This window comes from Dromaius novaehollandiae, chromosome 1 (genome assembly GCF_036370855.1).
Source record: "Dromaius novaehollandiae isolate bDroNov1 chromosome 1, bDroNov1.hap1, whole genome shotgun sequence".
In the NCBI taxonomy this organism is placed as follows: domain Eukaryota; kingdom Metazoa; phylum Chordata; class Aves; order Casuariiformes; family Dromaiidae; genus Dromaius; species Dromaius novaehollandiae.
The window spans coordinates 49,018,134-49,035,076 of record NC_088098.1 but is presented as its reverse complement, the minus strand read 5'-3'; the positions used below and the strand labels follow the sequence as shown (position 1 = coordinate 49,035,076).

Sequence of the window (16,943 nt, the reverse complement as noted above, 5' to 3'; positions counted from 1 at the left end):
GCATAGGAACCCATGTACTCTCCATTTACAGGCACAATACGAAGCTGATTCTCAGAACTTAAAGCTTAATTCCTATCAGTTATTGTGCCTGTCAATATTAATTATAATAAATAATTCATAATACTTTGCTACATTTCTTGTCCAGTAACTAATGAATCCACTTCAGGGTTTCTCAGTGTCTAACTCTTCCGATGGTGTTGGCCATTACAATTTCAGAGATCACTTTTGCTTCATGTTTGCTGCTTCTACTGGAAACATAAGATTGGCAAGCCTTAGAAAAGTTATAGTAGAGTAGGAGCTGGGGAAATAGAAACATGAATTGTTCACTGCCTGTTGATCTAGATTCAAAACTTCTCATTCACTCTTTCTTTGCATATTTCACACCTCCTTTCAGGCACATTAAAAAACATTAACCCAAATGTAAAATATTTATTTTCTTGGCTTAGGAAAAAATGATTTTTGTATTTTCTATGGCACTCAAAATAATTGATTCTGTAAGTTGTTAGTCAAGTACTATCTGGATCTGTGTAACTCTACCACTTCTTCCATAAACATGTTGTGATCCTTTTCTTCCAAATAAGAAAAGCCTCTTTTTCTTAATGAAGAGGTCTGATTATGTAACGAACTGATATTGTATAAAGTGTCCCTTCATAACCACCTTCAAACCTTTGGACTGTTGCCAAATGAGGTTCAGAGCCTGACAAAACTACACATGTGTATAGCAGTCTCTCAGAAAGTGGAAAGCAGTGTATTTTTTTTCCTGGCAGAAAACAGATATGAAGAGCCTTCCTCTCATCATTCTGTGTGCTTTGAACTTTGAAACTTGCGCCCTTGAAACTGTGAAACTCTTCTGGCCCTCTTCTTTCACCTTCTGAGTCATTTTCTGCTTTTCTTGCTTTCCATTCAGTTATTGTATTTCTTACTGGAAAAAGTGGTGCATGAAAATATTATGTCTATAAGGGCCTGTCCTTCATATATGAAATGTCCTATTCTAGCTATGAAATGATATCTAAATACTTTCATATACAGAGATTAAATTAGTGTTTGTATTCTTACTAAGTCGTAATGTATATATATCCTAACCTTTTTCATCCTGAATCTTTTTTAACTTACTGAAATTTGCCCTGTATATTGAGCTATCTTCTTTGTGTGTGTGTGTGTGTGTGTGTGTGTGTGTGTGTATGATTTAAAAATTGAAGCATAAGAGCATAAGCGATTTGCTAAAAAAATTTTGTTTCCATGGAGCTGAGATTTCAGTTCATTTTATCTTTTTAATGTAATAGCTTTTATTTTAAATAGGCATTTTCCTATAGCTTGATATTCAAGCAAGATTTTCTTTTTGTTTAGCATTGTTTATGAAAACAGCAGGAAAAATGGAAGGATATTTAGCCTGGAAATTACTTTTGAGGTTGTAATTGCATTTTGTTCAGCTAAACTAAGAATCATTTATTAAACCAGTTACTGCATTTTGCTACATTGCCACAGACAGCCATTAGCATTTGCATAAACTAGATTTTTAGTCTTACAGTACGTGCTTTGTCATAGTGACTTATTTATTAGAAGAAGCATCTGCTCTTTTTCATGGCCTGAATGTTGTATGCATAGAAAGCATGTAACATGCCAACAACAATCTAACTTTATTTGAAATTCTAAATATATGCCAGATAGAATTATGAAAAATCTGCATAAAATACAGTGTAATGCTTCTGCTATGGAGGTTAACACTGCACTCCTTATGCTCGCAATTTACCTGTATTTTCAGACACTTGTAATTCAGGCCATATTAGCTACATTTGGGGCACCATATAGATAATGCTTAGTTTTTCCCAAAGGTGAAGTTTGAAAAAGCAGATCTAACTTTCTAAAATGGTTTCTAAAGATTTATTCATATGTCATCTGAATGCTAAATTTCTAACAGTATAAAAATACAAGACAACAAATGTCCAAATTTTTTTTTATGAATATTTTTCCCAGCTCTATGGATGACTTACTGAATTGTAATCACAAAGCCTGTTTCAGGTGCTGGAAAGAGAGAATTATTTCAGGTAACTTTGGACATGTATTATTGCTGCAACAACAAACCCACTGTTTCAGATGCTTTGTGAGAGGGTAAAAAGGAATGCACTTTTTAAATCTCTATTATAAATACTTTGTGCAGACCAGAGTAAATTCTCCAATATAATTACCCTTAAATGAGATTATTGGGGATTTTCTAAATTCTGTAATATATCATGAAGTCAACCTTATTATCTGTTCTGTGACAAATTACATATTCAAGTGTTTCTAGCTGTCATAACAATGAACATTTATCATAGTTTGACTCATGAAAAATGATTCTAATTACATGATACTGTAAAAATGACTTTTGTAAAATTATTAGCAATAGATAAGAAGTGTTTTTACGAGCCATAAAATTACAGTAATATTACCACTTTTCTTTGAATGGAGAGGAAGTCAAAATAAATACTTCACCATCTGATTGTGATTTTCTGTTATGATTAAATAGGAAATATTTTCAATTGTTTTTTCTCCGTACATTGTTGCGACAAACTCACACAGTATTCTTCAGGTTGAGGCATTCTTTCCATCACCTTACTGCATGCTAAAAATCTATGCTGATTACCTTCAGTCACTGGCCAGAACTTCTTCCTTTCTTGATTACTGTGATATCAGCTTTCAGATGGCCATCTCTCAACTGCCTTTGGGGACTTGTCATGAACATTTGCATGGGAAAGCAATGTCAGTCATGCTATACATCATGTCATACATATACATTATGCTATACATACAGTCAAGCAATGCTATACATCAATCTGTTTACAAACATTAACAAACATTTGATACAAACATTTAAATAGGATGAATGCAATAGTTCATTGCTCACTCTCAGATGAGATGGTAATCATCAGCTTTGGGTTGATAGTGCATTAAGGATCAATAACTCTCTAAAGTTTTATTAATAGATGTACCATAGTACACTCTTTCTAAAGAATGGCTTAGCAGACTTTAGACTACTGACCGTTCTGAAAGCACAAGCACTAGGATTCTTCATGCCAATTTTCTGGCATATAGCAAGCCAAGGGAGCATATACCAAAAGCCAGAGGATCTCAAGGTGTATGTCGGAATTTTAAAAAAAGGTTTACTGGCAGTTCTTCCTTATCTGTTTTAATAGAAAGGAAATTTTCTAAAGATGACAGGTACATTGGGCTTTTCCTTTGTACCTTTAATAGAATATTTCTCCTTTGAGAGTTCCTATCCAGAAAAAAAAGAAAAACCTGGGTGTCCCACTTGTCATTCTTATATGTTTGCAGCTAATGAATAGTTACAGCCATAAAGTTTTCTTTAGAAGTCTGAATTATCTGACAATATAATTTAAGACCATTAAAACTGGTCACCAATCATTCTCTTTCTAGTCCAGTCCCTATCAGATATGCGATGTCCTTACCAGCGGTGAACCACAGCAGGAGGTTATTGCTTGAATTTAATTTTATTCCCTGTAAATTCTTTAATTTCCAAGCTAAAGCCTAACAAGTGGGATTCTATCAGGTACTCACAGAAAAAAATTAATTCTCCCAAATGTCAGGAGTAGCTAATTTTGTATCAACAGTCTCAGAGAAATGTGGGTAGGCCCTTTCTTAGTTATTTCCTTAACTGTTGAAACACATTTCACTGTACATATTTCCTGTGTTTAAAAGGAAGAGATTCTGATTGTTAGTATCACACTGCTCTGCTTCTCATTTCTAGTGGCAGTGCCATCCAAAGTATTAGCTAGATTTTTGTGTGTTTGACAGAAAGTTTATTTCCAATGAAAGTTAATATGATAAATTTCACTGTCGCTCACTGTAAAAATTTTAGCAGGTAGACAAAAATGAATGAAGTACACCCTGTTCTGAAATCAGTGGGATTTTCAAGTATAAATATGCTTAGGGACATTTGTGCTCTCCATATTTTCTAGAGAAGTGCCTTAAGGCTAAAATAACTACTTCACCTTTGTGATTCTTATTAGATTTTACGTAAATTGTAATGACAGTTAGTGTTTAATGACAATGAGGTCATAAATCAAAAGAGAGACTTATGCAAATATGGATCTAGTGAGTTTCCAAATGGCAGGAAACAGCATGGCTTTCAAATGTGGATAGTCTAGATTCCAGGAGATCAAGAAGACTCTGTAAGTTGTAATTAAATTCATAATTACCTGGTGACAGACAAGAGACCCATGTGAATTATCACTATGGAGAAATGGTGAATTAGACATAATAGCACATTCCTAAAGAGCAGATTTTCTATCATTGCTCATCTGGCAGTCATATTTGTCTCTGTTGTGTTTTTCCATGTTCCAGAGGATGAATGAAACTTCAACTGACTTGATTTTTGTAGGATAGGAGATGCATGTTTTCAGTTAAATAAAAATTCTTTCTTCTTGTCAGAATGTCAGTTCAGATTAGATGCTTACTGAGTCTCTATCTTTTTTAGGTTGTACAAACTGTAGTGTATATATGCTGCTCTCAGACCTTGAGCATACATTAGTCAGACTGATTCTTACACGGGATGCAAGAGCATCCAGAAGGCTAAAGCTTGGCAGAAACATGGAAAAAAGGTTTAATTTAAAAACATGCAGTTTTTGAAGGTTTACTCATGTTATGGAATACTTTTTTCAGACTTGTGTTTTACCTTTTACAGTTGCCATTAAGACTTTTTAGAAGCAAACTCTCTCCCATTGGTCAGCAGACAAATCTCTTTTTCTTCCTTTTCTGGTTTTGGATTACCTATGATAAGTATTAAACAATCAAATATGTGCTCAGAAGAGGTCCAGTTAGCTGGAGACCTCTCAGTAATGGGCACAATATGTCCCTGGCATCTTTGCAGCAACCTAAGCCTCACATTACTGCTTCTTATCTAGAAGGCAAAAGTGTCATTTATATCTTATCAGTATGGGCAACTGTTCTCCAGTATTTTCCCAGTAACTCACTCACTCTCTCTCACTTTCCCTCTCTTTCACATCTACTGTGTATATATTTTTATACTCTCCACTAAAATACTCATTTTAATATACTGCCAGCCCAGCACATTACTTTTCAGAAGTTCTAATTGCAAATAAGAACAAATTCTGACTTGATAGTAGGTGGCCAGTTATGTACATCAGCTTTAGGTTGTTGGAATAGTTTATAGAAATTCAAGATGGAATCATTTCTAATTGTTTAAAACTACACTCAGACTATTTTGATGTCAGGAATAAAGATTGCTCTGCAATAATGCAGGTATATTTCTTTAAAAGGATTTATTATGCAGAAGAATATATCTAGGATATATGCAGGATTACTGTAGAGTTATTGCACACTGCAGTGGGTGAGGTGAGACAACAGAACTGATATTATTGAAGAGATTGCTGAAGAGCTTTTAATGTTAGAAAAAAACAGAATTATGTTGCTTGATGCCTGATACTTGAAGCCAATTTTGTGTGATCTGCCAATGTCTAACTCTAGTTGTTTGAACTGTTTAGATTTAAAAAATTTCTAGAATATGCTCAGCGCCTGCAAAATGGAGAACACATTATAACAACCAGAAATCTTTATATTGCCTTCTTTCACCAATGAGCTTTTTAATTTGTCTTTTTTGATACATATGCATTTTTTAATTAAGGCTTAACTTCTTCACTTAATCGTTCAGCTGATAGAATTTCAGACATTCTTCAGTATTAACAGTTCTTTTTGACTCTAACTTATTTAACTTTTGCTTGGCATACTGGTATCATATTTGCTTTCTTAGGGAGAGGATTTACTTGTCAGAGAAGTACATTCCAACCATTTTCCCAGTAACCCCATCATTTTTATTTATTCTTGCCTGACATTTATATTCTTGCAACATTAATTACACAATGTTGAATAACAGTCAGAAAAGCAAATTAGATGTTAGGAGTAATTAGGAAAGGAATAGAGTACAAAAGAGCGAACATCTTTATGTCACTGTATAAATAGTTGGTGAGCCCACATAATGAATGCAATGTGAAAATCTGATCCCCCTGTCACATCACTGAAGGTTGAGAGAGTGAGGGGTGACAGGAATGGTCAACAGCCTGGAACAGCTATGTGAATAGACTAGAATTTTTCATTTCCTAAAGAAGAGGACAAAGGATAGTGTGATGGATATCTGTAAAATCATGAGTGAAACAGGGAGGATAAATAAGGAACCAGCATTCATGGTCTCCTAAACTACAAGAACTAGAGGACATCAAATGGGATAAGTCAGGTTTAAAACAAAATGGGGTGCATGCAATCTATAAAAGCTTACATGTGGTCCAAAGGCAACTAGGCAAGTTAATTTTAGAAAGTTCGATTGGTGGACATGAAAAACAAAGCTAGAACCTTTTGGTCATGAAGTGCCTGGCCTGCAACGGGTTGTAGGCTAGAGAAATATCACTACATGCTTATGCTGGTCTTGCGCTGTTCTCTGGGCAAGCATTGTTGGCTGCCTCTGGAGACAACGTTGGGAGAGAGACATTAAGTCTCATCCAGTGTTTCTATTCGTATGTTTTAATATCCATTTTTAATGTAGCTGAATTCAGAAGTTGAGCACGGTTTCACCTCAGCCTCCAGTGACAGTTTTAAGCTGCAGCATTTCTTTGTATGCTTCTCTAGATGGATTTACTATTACTAGGATTACTGCAGTTTGCCTTATTCTTACAGAAACTTACATGCAACGTTTAGACTGAATTTTGCTGTTGTAATCATTGCCTTGTTACATAAGTCTTTTGCCTTAGTCATTATGCAGCAGTCTGAAGTGAACGGAATAGCAATGCCTTTTTTTTTAAGGTAGAAAGGAATCCTTCTCTTGTCTTGCAATTGTACTTCAGCCACTTCAGTGCCTCCACACTCCACAGCTACCTAGTGCAGTCTAATGAGAAACATTTTTTATATTTATTATGATAAAAAGGCAGAAATATTTTATAATGTGGTGTTAGTGCTTCTGTTATTTATAAATTACAAAGTTTTTAAAGTCTTCTGTGAGTTAAATCTAAGGTTTCAACTCCATGCACATTTATTCTGGTAATAAAATTGTACTTACTTTTTGGAAGTTGCAGTTGGCCTACTGATGAACTTTGTCTAATTCCTTTTTGTGTATTTAGAGTTCTCTAGCTTAAGCTAGTTATTATTTATATATATCAGTAAGATTGCTAATGCAGAGAGCTCATACTCTAACTAAACATACACAGAAAAAGGGTCAAAGAGGAAAAGACAAAACCAGGTTCTTCTTAGGCCGGTTTTTTTGAACACTGACCACTGGTCTTGCATTGTTTTCTAGCATAAACTTATTTTTTGTTACAAATGCTGGTTAATATTCTGTTTGCTTTCTACTAATATGATTTTTTTGCCTGTTAACTGTTTCCAGTATTCATTTTCAAGTAATGGCAGGCTAACCTAAGAGTAGATTGAAATTTGGTTCTACTGAAGTCACCAAGCAGAATTTTGAAGTTCCTGTTGCTGCCATCTTGATCCTTTCCTTCCAGAGACCTTGAATTATTACCAGATTTCAAACTTTCAGGAAAATCAGGTCATGATAGGAAAACTGCAAAAGTTTCGGTAGTATAGAAATCCACTGACAGTATAAATCATTTACAGTAGAAAAAGGGCCTGTTATTTACAGTCATAGTCTACCTTGGGCAATATGAATTTTCCTTGTTGAAAAAGAAATTGTTATTTCACATCCTGTTCTGGGCATTACATTCGTCAGTCATTTTCTGAGTAACGTCAAGGAGCTTTCTAGCTCTTTGCATCTCACTATATCATATTTGATTTATGTATAGTGCTTGACTTTCCCATGCATCCATATGTCTGATGTAAGAAAGATGTGGGAATAAAGTCTTTGTCCATGCAATTGCTTTCTGCTGGGATAAAAATCACAAAGATCGAGAAACTCCAGTGAAATGGTATGGTATCTGCTTATTCATGTTCCGAAGTAGACATGGTTTGCTTGATTGAACAGTTTAGTGTATCAGCAAAACTTCTGGCTACTTCCTTTTTCTCCACATGTGCTAATGACAGAAATTCATTGTGTGGATCGCTGTTATGGGACCTCATGCCAGTATTGCTGTTCATTTAGAATATACAGGAGACATTAATCCCCAGTGACATCTTGGAGTTTTGACTTCAGAATATACAGGATAGATCTTTAGCCTTCTTATTTATAATACAAAAATATTGTAAAATCATTCCCAAAGGCAAAGTAATTGCCATGGTAAATGTAATTGTGTCTTTCATGAGATATAATGAAAAAATTTGAATAAGAGAGACCCTCTGAATGAGAACCTACCAAAGCAGGTATGGCAAGAACATTTATGTTGGAGCATCTTCTAAATGCTAAGTTTGATGGATAAATAAATCCCTGTGACTATACAATACTATATTACAGCACATTTTTTAAAAACCAAAAAAGGTTTTCTCTTTGTTACAGCATGCAAGTAATCCTTCCAGTTAATTACAACTTGCATTTCAGCAGAATGCGATATATTTAACTTGCTGAATTTTAAACCCTGTTAGCCATAGTTACTGAACCTGGTTCTTTTCTTGTGTTTTTGTCCAGCAAGTATGTCTTTTACCTAGTTGCATTTTTGCTTTTTAGGAATCTTATTCAAAGAAGAGAGTTTATGCATTGGAAGCAATACCCTCTGTTCCTCTGGATGCAGTTCCTTCAGAAAACATCAACAGTCTTTGTGATTCAGTAGACACAGCAGTGACCAAAAAACCTTGTTCCCTAGAGATAGCAAGAGTACCTTCCTCAAGACAAGGTAAATCACCAAATATTCCTTTACATAATCTTTGGTGTAAGTGTAATATTATGGTTGGTATAGAATTTCACCTACTTATGATATTTTTGAGTATACAGTACTTTGTCTACTTATCTCAGCACAATTACAGCCTTTAGTAACCTGCCATAAGATAAATTAATACCAGAATGCTATAGAAGGGAAGATAAAATGGAGGTTTAAACAATTTCCTAGATACATGTAGGAAGATTGTGACAAATCAAAACTAGAAATCAACTTCTTTAAATACAGCCTTTTGCAATCATCTATTTATCATCCTGTTTCTGTTTTTTAAAGAAGTACTTAGCACCAAAAATATAGAACTAATACAAAATTTAAAATTATTCTGATTTTCCATATTATATAAAGGAAGATCAGCTCCCGTTTAGAAAATGAAATAGTGAATGAAAACTGATAGAAATATTAAATGACACAGAAAGATCTTTTCAATTTGGCAGACGGCTATTTTGTATTGTGCAGCTTTGAAGAGCAATGAGTTACAGTAGTTACAAGACTATAGAATTATGCTGAGTGATGTGAATGATAATATCTACAAGGACCCTATTTACATCCTCCAAAATTACATGCGTTCCTCCATTACCTTTGTTTGAACTCTTCCTTAGTCATCACCTGGTAAAATAATTTAAGAAAATAATAATTTCACTATAATTAATTGAAATGAGAGACTGCTTTGACAAATGAGAATTCTCAGCAGCACACAACTACTTGAAATGGGCCATTGACTTTTCAACTGGTATTATCTTGATTATGAATCATAATTTGGGAAGTATACAAGAACGACAGGTGATTATTGACTAACATCATGTGAGCCATCTATTCTGTGCAAGGGGAAGCACTTTCTTGATTTCACAGATACACGAGAATTGGAACAAACTGTGCCAGAGCTGTATCAGGCACAGTATAAAAGTGCTGAGTGGATAATTTCTGCTTCTCCAAAACAGTGGTGCAAGAGAAGGCTTGAGGGAAGCTGTGTTATGAACAGCAATCAATTAGATGGCATAAAAAAGGAAAGCATCTTTATAACGTAGTTGTATAGAGTGGGCCAAAATCTGACCCTACGCATGTAGCTGAAGCTCTACTTTGTTGATAATTGACTCTGACAATCTAAGAAAATTAGTAGACTGTTCAGTGCTGAACAATTTTATGGTTTGTCATTCAGGAAAGAAAGAAAATGCCAAATTATCCCTGTTTTTCAGACGTCTGCTTGATTAATCACCATAAACATTTATTACTATGGGAAGATTGCCAAGCCCCTACTCAATAAATTGGTTGAGGAAGTTCATTATCTGCCTCTATAGTAATGGGGCTCAACTATAAAGATTTCCATTGTAATTAGTATTGAAAATGGTTGGTAGACTTTTCACCAGTTGAAATATCAAGCTTTGGGAACCTGCTTTCTGCTGAAGGTAGGGATATTTCATAAGCATTGTATGTATGTTCAGTATGGAAACAGATCCTAAAAAGGATGTTTTTTTGGTCTTAATCTGAAAATCTATCTATCTTGTGTATGGTTAAATATGGAGTCTGTCTAAGGCCCAGAGAATAATTAATGTAGTTGCAGGGTAGGACATTCATGAGGCTATCCATCATCTTTTTAACATCTGACAAGATCAGGAAGTTCACAATACTGAGCAAGAAGTGGACAGTATTGTAGTTCTTCTCTTTTCATTTCCTCAGATTCCATATACCGCTATGATCTTTTCCATGAAATTTTATTGGAGAACATTTGGCTGGGTGGTTGAGCAGATTCGAAAATGTGGTTTTATTTTAAGCTGTAAATACAGTAATTAGATAACTGGCATGGCTCGTAAGTCATATCTGTAATTATGTTGACTATTATCTTACACTAAAAATGACCCAAATAAAATCAACTGTGTCAGTGAGAGTAATAAGTTCCTTAATAGTATGCATAATTGTATGGGAATGTTAATACACATTTATTGCATGAATGAGCTATATATGGCTACAGATATCATTCATTTAAAACAAGTATCTAATTTGCATTCCTTTTCTCCTGAATTTCCCTGTTCTTAAGTCACTGAGAGCTGCTAACGTTGGGAATACTCTGTTTCAAATTGCTGTGCTATGTTACATGTAGAGTTCATTTCAGAGCACAGGGCAGCACTTTGAACATAAAATTCCATCTGTCAGCCTCCTTTCCCTAGATGGCAGGACACTGGTAAACTCTCCCCACTGTCTGGAGCATTACTACCTCTTGCCTAATGGAAGTGAGACTGACTGCACTCAGTGATTGAAAATTCTCCTTTCCTATATTGAGAGGAAAGGTCACTCTGACTGGTCCTTTCAAGCTGTACAGCTGCACATTATAATTATTATTATAATTATTCATTGGCCCTGCCAGTAAGCTCCTAACTGTTTGCTGGGAATAGTCATTCTTTGATCTACTGAGAGAGGAAAAAAAAGACAAGACTGCTTTGTAGTTTTCCCTATTATTTTCAATTCCCTGAAGCTTATTCCTGAAACAGTAGGGAAGAGCAGAGCATGAGAACATGCAACAAATGGTAAATGATGGTTAGATATAGGGGAGAAAAGCTGAGCAGGAAGGAAATAAAAATAGTCATAAAGTTTCTGTTACCTCCGCCTCTGAAAGCCTTTATGTTGTGCAAGTTTTATGTCTGACTGTTTGCAAGAAATTAGGTTTATATAGGAAGATGCAGACCTACATTATTGGTTTATGCTGGCAGCTAAAACAATTGCTTCTCATTAGGACTGATCTAAGAGTAAAAAGATTGCATGTGTGTCTGAGTTTGAGTTGAGCTGTTCTTTGTTTCTGCAATAAATTGATGGGACAGTGTTGGCAGAGTGTGTTGGCATCTCTCTTCCACAGTATCTCTATCTTTAAGCTAACAGTTAACACTTGATAGAGATATTCTGAAATACTTACTAACATAAGATTAAAAAAATATTCTGCTCAAATATAATTTAAAAAATTCTGAAATCTTTTTTGGGAGAAAAGGCATTAAACAATGTTTTGAGAAGTCTGCACTGTTTCAGACAATTTTTCTGCTAAATAAAATAGAAATTGATTTTTAAGATGCTTTCTTTTGTACAAAATCATAAATCAATCATACTAATCTTTCTGTTAGGGTATTCTAGAGCAGTATCTGCCTTCCTGAAAGTCAACATTTCTATTGCTCATTTTAATTTTCCAACTGCCCTTCCATTAAAAAAAAAAAAAAAAAGCAACATATTTAATCTTGAAAAATAGCCATAAAATTATAGTAGTTCATAAGGCGTTAAGCTTTTTGAACTATTAGAAACAAATCCATTAGCCTGGGAAAGGTGTAACATTTTAATAAATGTCTGAAGCTCAAAGCACTGAATAATTGTAATGCTAAAGTAGGCACTGTCAAGTATCTTCATGAAGTTTGCATGGTTTTGATCGGATATGTGGTGTCTAGAATACTGGAGTGGTAGTTTGTGTGCAGCACCATGCTTGTGTAGTTAGATTGCTTTTGGACCTGTGCTGTTGAAGACTCTTCTAGACTTATCATTTTACATCCTTGGCATCTTGGGTATTTTGTACGTATTCCCTTCTTCCACCTCCTGATGTCATACCCATTTTATTTAGCAGAAATACAGAATGTCATGTGGCCTACATTACAGAAATCTTAGAAATATATTTTTTTGGCTGGAGTTCAGTGTGTGTCCATATTTGACAGAGAGATCATATCACTTTCAGTCTGCCTCTATAGTTTCTACTGCAGAAAGTCCCTAAGGGTGGGACTGGGTGGCAGTCTCTGTGCTAAATTGTTAATAATGATTGATGCCAATTACTACTTGAAAGGTTTTTATGTTCTCATTATCATTAGGAGACACAGAGAACTTTTCAAACTCTGTATTTTCTGTGAATAACTTGAAAAAAAAATCCTAATTTGGGCTGGCTGCCCAGATTAGAGAAGGTGTTAATACAGCATCTCAATAATGGGAAGAAACATTACTGCCTGCATACTGCATGAAAATCTCCTTGGACAAGGGAGTTCTAGTTCAAGGACCCATTTTTTCAGTTATGTTACCATACACTGGCTGCAGGTCAAGCAGACCTTAGTGGGCCATCTTCAACTCTGGAACCAGTCCAGCTGCAGAAAGGCTGGAAAAACCACTTGAGAAACAGGGTAAATACTTAGATGCTTAGCTTGTGCTGAGCTCTTAGCATGAGATGTGTTGCTACCAGCCTGCAGCAGGCAGGTAGCAAGAGGTTGAAACATCAAGGCAAGAGGCTGAAACATAAGGAGGAGACACCTTGCAGCTCTTCTGGTTATCTACTTGGACTTAAATGTCAGTAACTTGTAAAGAGAACCATGCATGCAAGATAGTAAAACATCTATAATGAATAACACCTTTTTCTAATTTTTTATTGCCTCATAATCTTAGCAGGGAAGCTAACAAAAAATGCCGGTCACTGGATTATTATCATATATATATATAAAGTCCCCAGGCTTGCCTATCTACTGCAGCATTAGTTTTTGCTTTCTCAGTCTGATATCCTGTGAAAATGTACCTAAAATTGTTGAAACCAGTGTTTCTACTTGCCTCTGCTCTATTTTGATAAATATATAAATATAAATAAATATATACAAATATTTATATATATAAAAATATATATATAAAAAATAAATAAAATTCCTGTGCTTGCACTGCGTTAACAATCTCATACGGATATCTAGGAGACAGCTGTTTAGAATCCTAAACTTAGAAAACAGCCAGCAGTGATACATACTTTAACTTTGATAACAATGTTATCTTCTACATAGTTGCCAAAATCATTCACTAAACCTTGCCTTGATAAATGAAGTGCCATTGGTCAGTTCTGTGATTGTCATCAACAACAAATCTTCATAACATCTATCCTGAATATTTGAACATTACAATTCTCCAGATTGAGACTAGGATAAGAACCATATCTTTTCTTGAGTAATAAATTTATAGCTTCATTTTTTGCAGTTATTTTCTAGCTATAAGCAAACCAGTGCAAAGTGGTTATAAGAAAGGAGCATCACATTGCCAGACATACAAAACTGCTTGCATGCCATTTGATCTGTCTTATGGAACAGAAATTATAGAGGCTAGCCTTAATCACCCATGCTTTGTCATTTTGAAACTATAATTGATCTAAAGGGTCATGCATTGACCTTTTTGAAGTCCACTTACCTAAATTGCTTCAAAGAGAATGATTGCTAGTAGAACACCATAAGTGCTGTATTTCATTTAAACACACTTTTAAAACCAGAGATAGCAGGATATAGTGCACTTAAACACATGAGCTGCAGTCTATCTCCTCAGGATTAAATACTTTCAGTGGTCAAGAAAAATCATCTTAGCTGTATAGAAAAAGGAGCGTAATAGAGAAGACAATCTCTTATCAAGCGGAGTGACTGCAATATATAACAGATAGTCAGTGTATCAAAGATTCATAGGCCATGAGAAGAATGAGTAAAAGAATGTCACTGTGCACTGACATGATGAGGATAATCCCCTTAGGGAGAGAAATCTTAGGCTCTAACCTTCTTTATGTAGTTCCTTCAATAAACTTCTCAAGATTTGTCTTAAAAATAGCTGGCTCTTTTGGTGCCTGTTATGCTGACTGGAGGTCTGTTTCAGAACAACTGATTTCTGTGCTGGTGATTAAGAATATTCTCATTTCCACCTTAAATGTATTCATGGCCAACTGATACTCATAGGTTCCTGTCTTGGTTTTATTCTTTATCTTAAGCAGCTTTTCTCCTTTCCATTGTTTATCTTTGGATGCACTTTTAGATAGCAACTGTGTCAGTCTTTGTTTTACAAGTCAAGATATTCAGGTTTCCTCATATAAAACAAGCTCTCTATTTCTCTGGTGATTCTAGTAGCCCTTCTCTGCATCTGTTCATCTCTCTGGAACATGAGTGATCAAAACTGTATCTAATATTGCAGATGAAATCTCACCAATGCCCTGTGCAATTGTGGTAACACTTCCCTGAGTGTCTCCTGGAATGTGCTAGTTGAATCCATTCTAATTCACAGTTACATGCAGCAGCTCTTACATTAAGCATCTTTCTGAATTATTTTCCACTTCTGAGTTTCTACACTATAGTTGATGGTCTTTAAGCATATAACCTTTCAATTTTGGACTCAATAATTTCATATCATATCTATGACTCTAGTCTTCAACATCTTTTGAGATGCTTTTTTTGAGGCGCTTTTGAGAGCTCTGTACTATATTCTGATCTTCCAAGTTACTGACATTATCTCTAAAAATAGCACTATATTCTTAGGGACCCAACTTGGAATGTTTAACAGACGTCATCAACATGCTCTTATTTTTTGTACTAAGATCAGTAATACCAGTATTAAACAATGCTGACCCCCAAAATGGTCCTTCAGAAAGACAGTTTCCATCCATTCCTTTTAGAGCACTATTCATTGTTAGCTAATTTTTGGCATCATTAGCTCCTTAGCTGATTTTTTGCCTATACTATTTTTCTTCACTAATCCTCATACATTTTCTATATGGCAGCAATCCAAATACTTTTTTGAAGTCAAGACATAGGAGATCTACCATACTGTCTTCAGCTAGGACAGAGCTCTCCAGCAAATCTTCAAGAAGCAATTTTGGGCAGCCTCTGAATAGTCCTGAAAATTTATTAGTGCACTTATCTGTGTCTAATCATATTGCCTGGTCACTGTGGCTAGAGGAATCCAAAGGGTGGTAAAGTGTCCCATGGAGATCTTCCAAAGGTGTGTACTCTGTATCACAATATGTTGAAGTTCTTTTCTTGTTTCTGTCCATATGCATTCATTTCAGGCATTGGCCTCTGTAGAAGTCTGGATGATAATATCTACATATCATCCCCTAATATCCTTTCCTTTTTCCATGTAAGAGGAGAGTAAGGATGATTATAAAAAGACCTGAAGTGCTTGAGCCAAAAAACAGATTTTTTTTTTTTTCAGCTAAATGTTATATTTAGCTTGACTGAAACATCTTTCATTTTTCATTTTTGCTGGGGCTTTTTACCTGCTTCTTAGTGAAATTTACTTTAAAATGAAAATTGAAAATGTTTTCTGAAGATTCTTCAACTATATTCTGCAGCCAATAGTATATAGCGCAGCCCTAGTTATGAGACCTGTGCATACTTTTTCTCTACTTTTATTTGTCTTCCTTTAACCTGTTTCTGAGCTATATGGAGAGAATTTGGCTATAGTACAGAATTTCTCAAATTACTTGTTTTAACAGATTATTTTATAAAGATGTAAAGATCACATTCAGAGCTCCAAGATACAAATCTTTGCCAGAACACAGTGTATTGGAACCCAAACTAACCTTCTCCTGACTGAGTTTCAGCAATGACACATTTCATATTTGTCATTCCTACTGCCATAGTATAGAGCACACAGTGCTTATCAAAAATATCCTCATCTAATGCACTAGCATATGTTTACAACTATGATATTTTAATTTCACATGGAATTTTAATAGAGGCTGAGAGAGTGCTAATCAAGGAATAAAATACACAATAGCTCTTCTTTAATGCATTTTGTTGTTTTTCTTCAGTTCAAATAGTATTTGTTTTAAGCACCTTTTAAAAATGTAAAAGAAAAGATTTCTGAAAATGATATCTGGAGAGGCTTTGCTGATATAACTATAATGTAAATTATAAATTTACAACTTATTTTCTATTTATAAGTATTTTCTGGCTATTTCTAATTCAGCTTTCTCAGATTATTTTTCTGTTGTTTGCAAAAGACAGAACATCATAGGGATGCAATTTGAATTACTATGTTATCATCTTGATCTTAAATCATCTTCAGTTACTTCAAGGGAATTATTTCAAAGTTAATGAGAAGTTTTTTAGCTTATTATCCCATTTAATTATGTTTGGCCAAGGGAACAATACTGTGGACATTTTCTGTGTATTTTTTCAAGTTCCAGGAGGTACTGTATTTACTCATGAGACAAAAAGAAGAAATAGAGGCAGCTATACAACTGAATAATAATCAATTAATGTGGAATCTTACTGTGACTTTCACAGACTTACAAGCTTCTTTTCTTAAAACAGTGGGCAATTTAGCACTTTCTGGCAAGCACTAATTTGCTTCTGTCTTTCAGGGTTTTTCTACTGA

General features: G+C 34.8%; 1 protein-coding gene across 1 annotated transcript in view; it reads left to right on the top strand.

Moving 5' to 3' along the window:
• ANKS1B (ankyrin repeat and sterile alpha motif domain containing 1B) overlaps positions 1-16,943 on the top strand; it is a 434,784-nt gene that overhangs the window by 119,256 nt on the left and 298,585 nt on the right. The window contains exon 10 of the mRNA XM_026123167.2: positions 8,618-8,783. Within this exon, the coding sequence (XP_025978952.1) occupies positions 8,618-8,783 (166 nt within the window). The remainder of the gene's footprint in view (positions 1-8,617; positions 8,784-16,943) is intronic.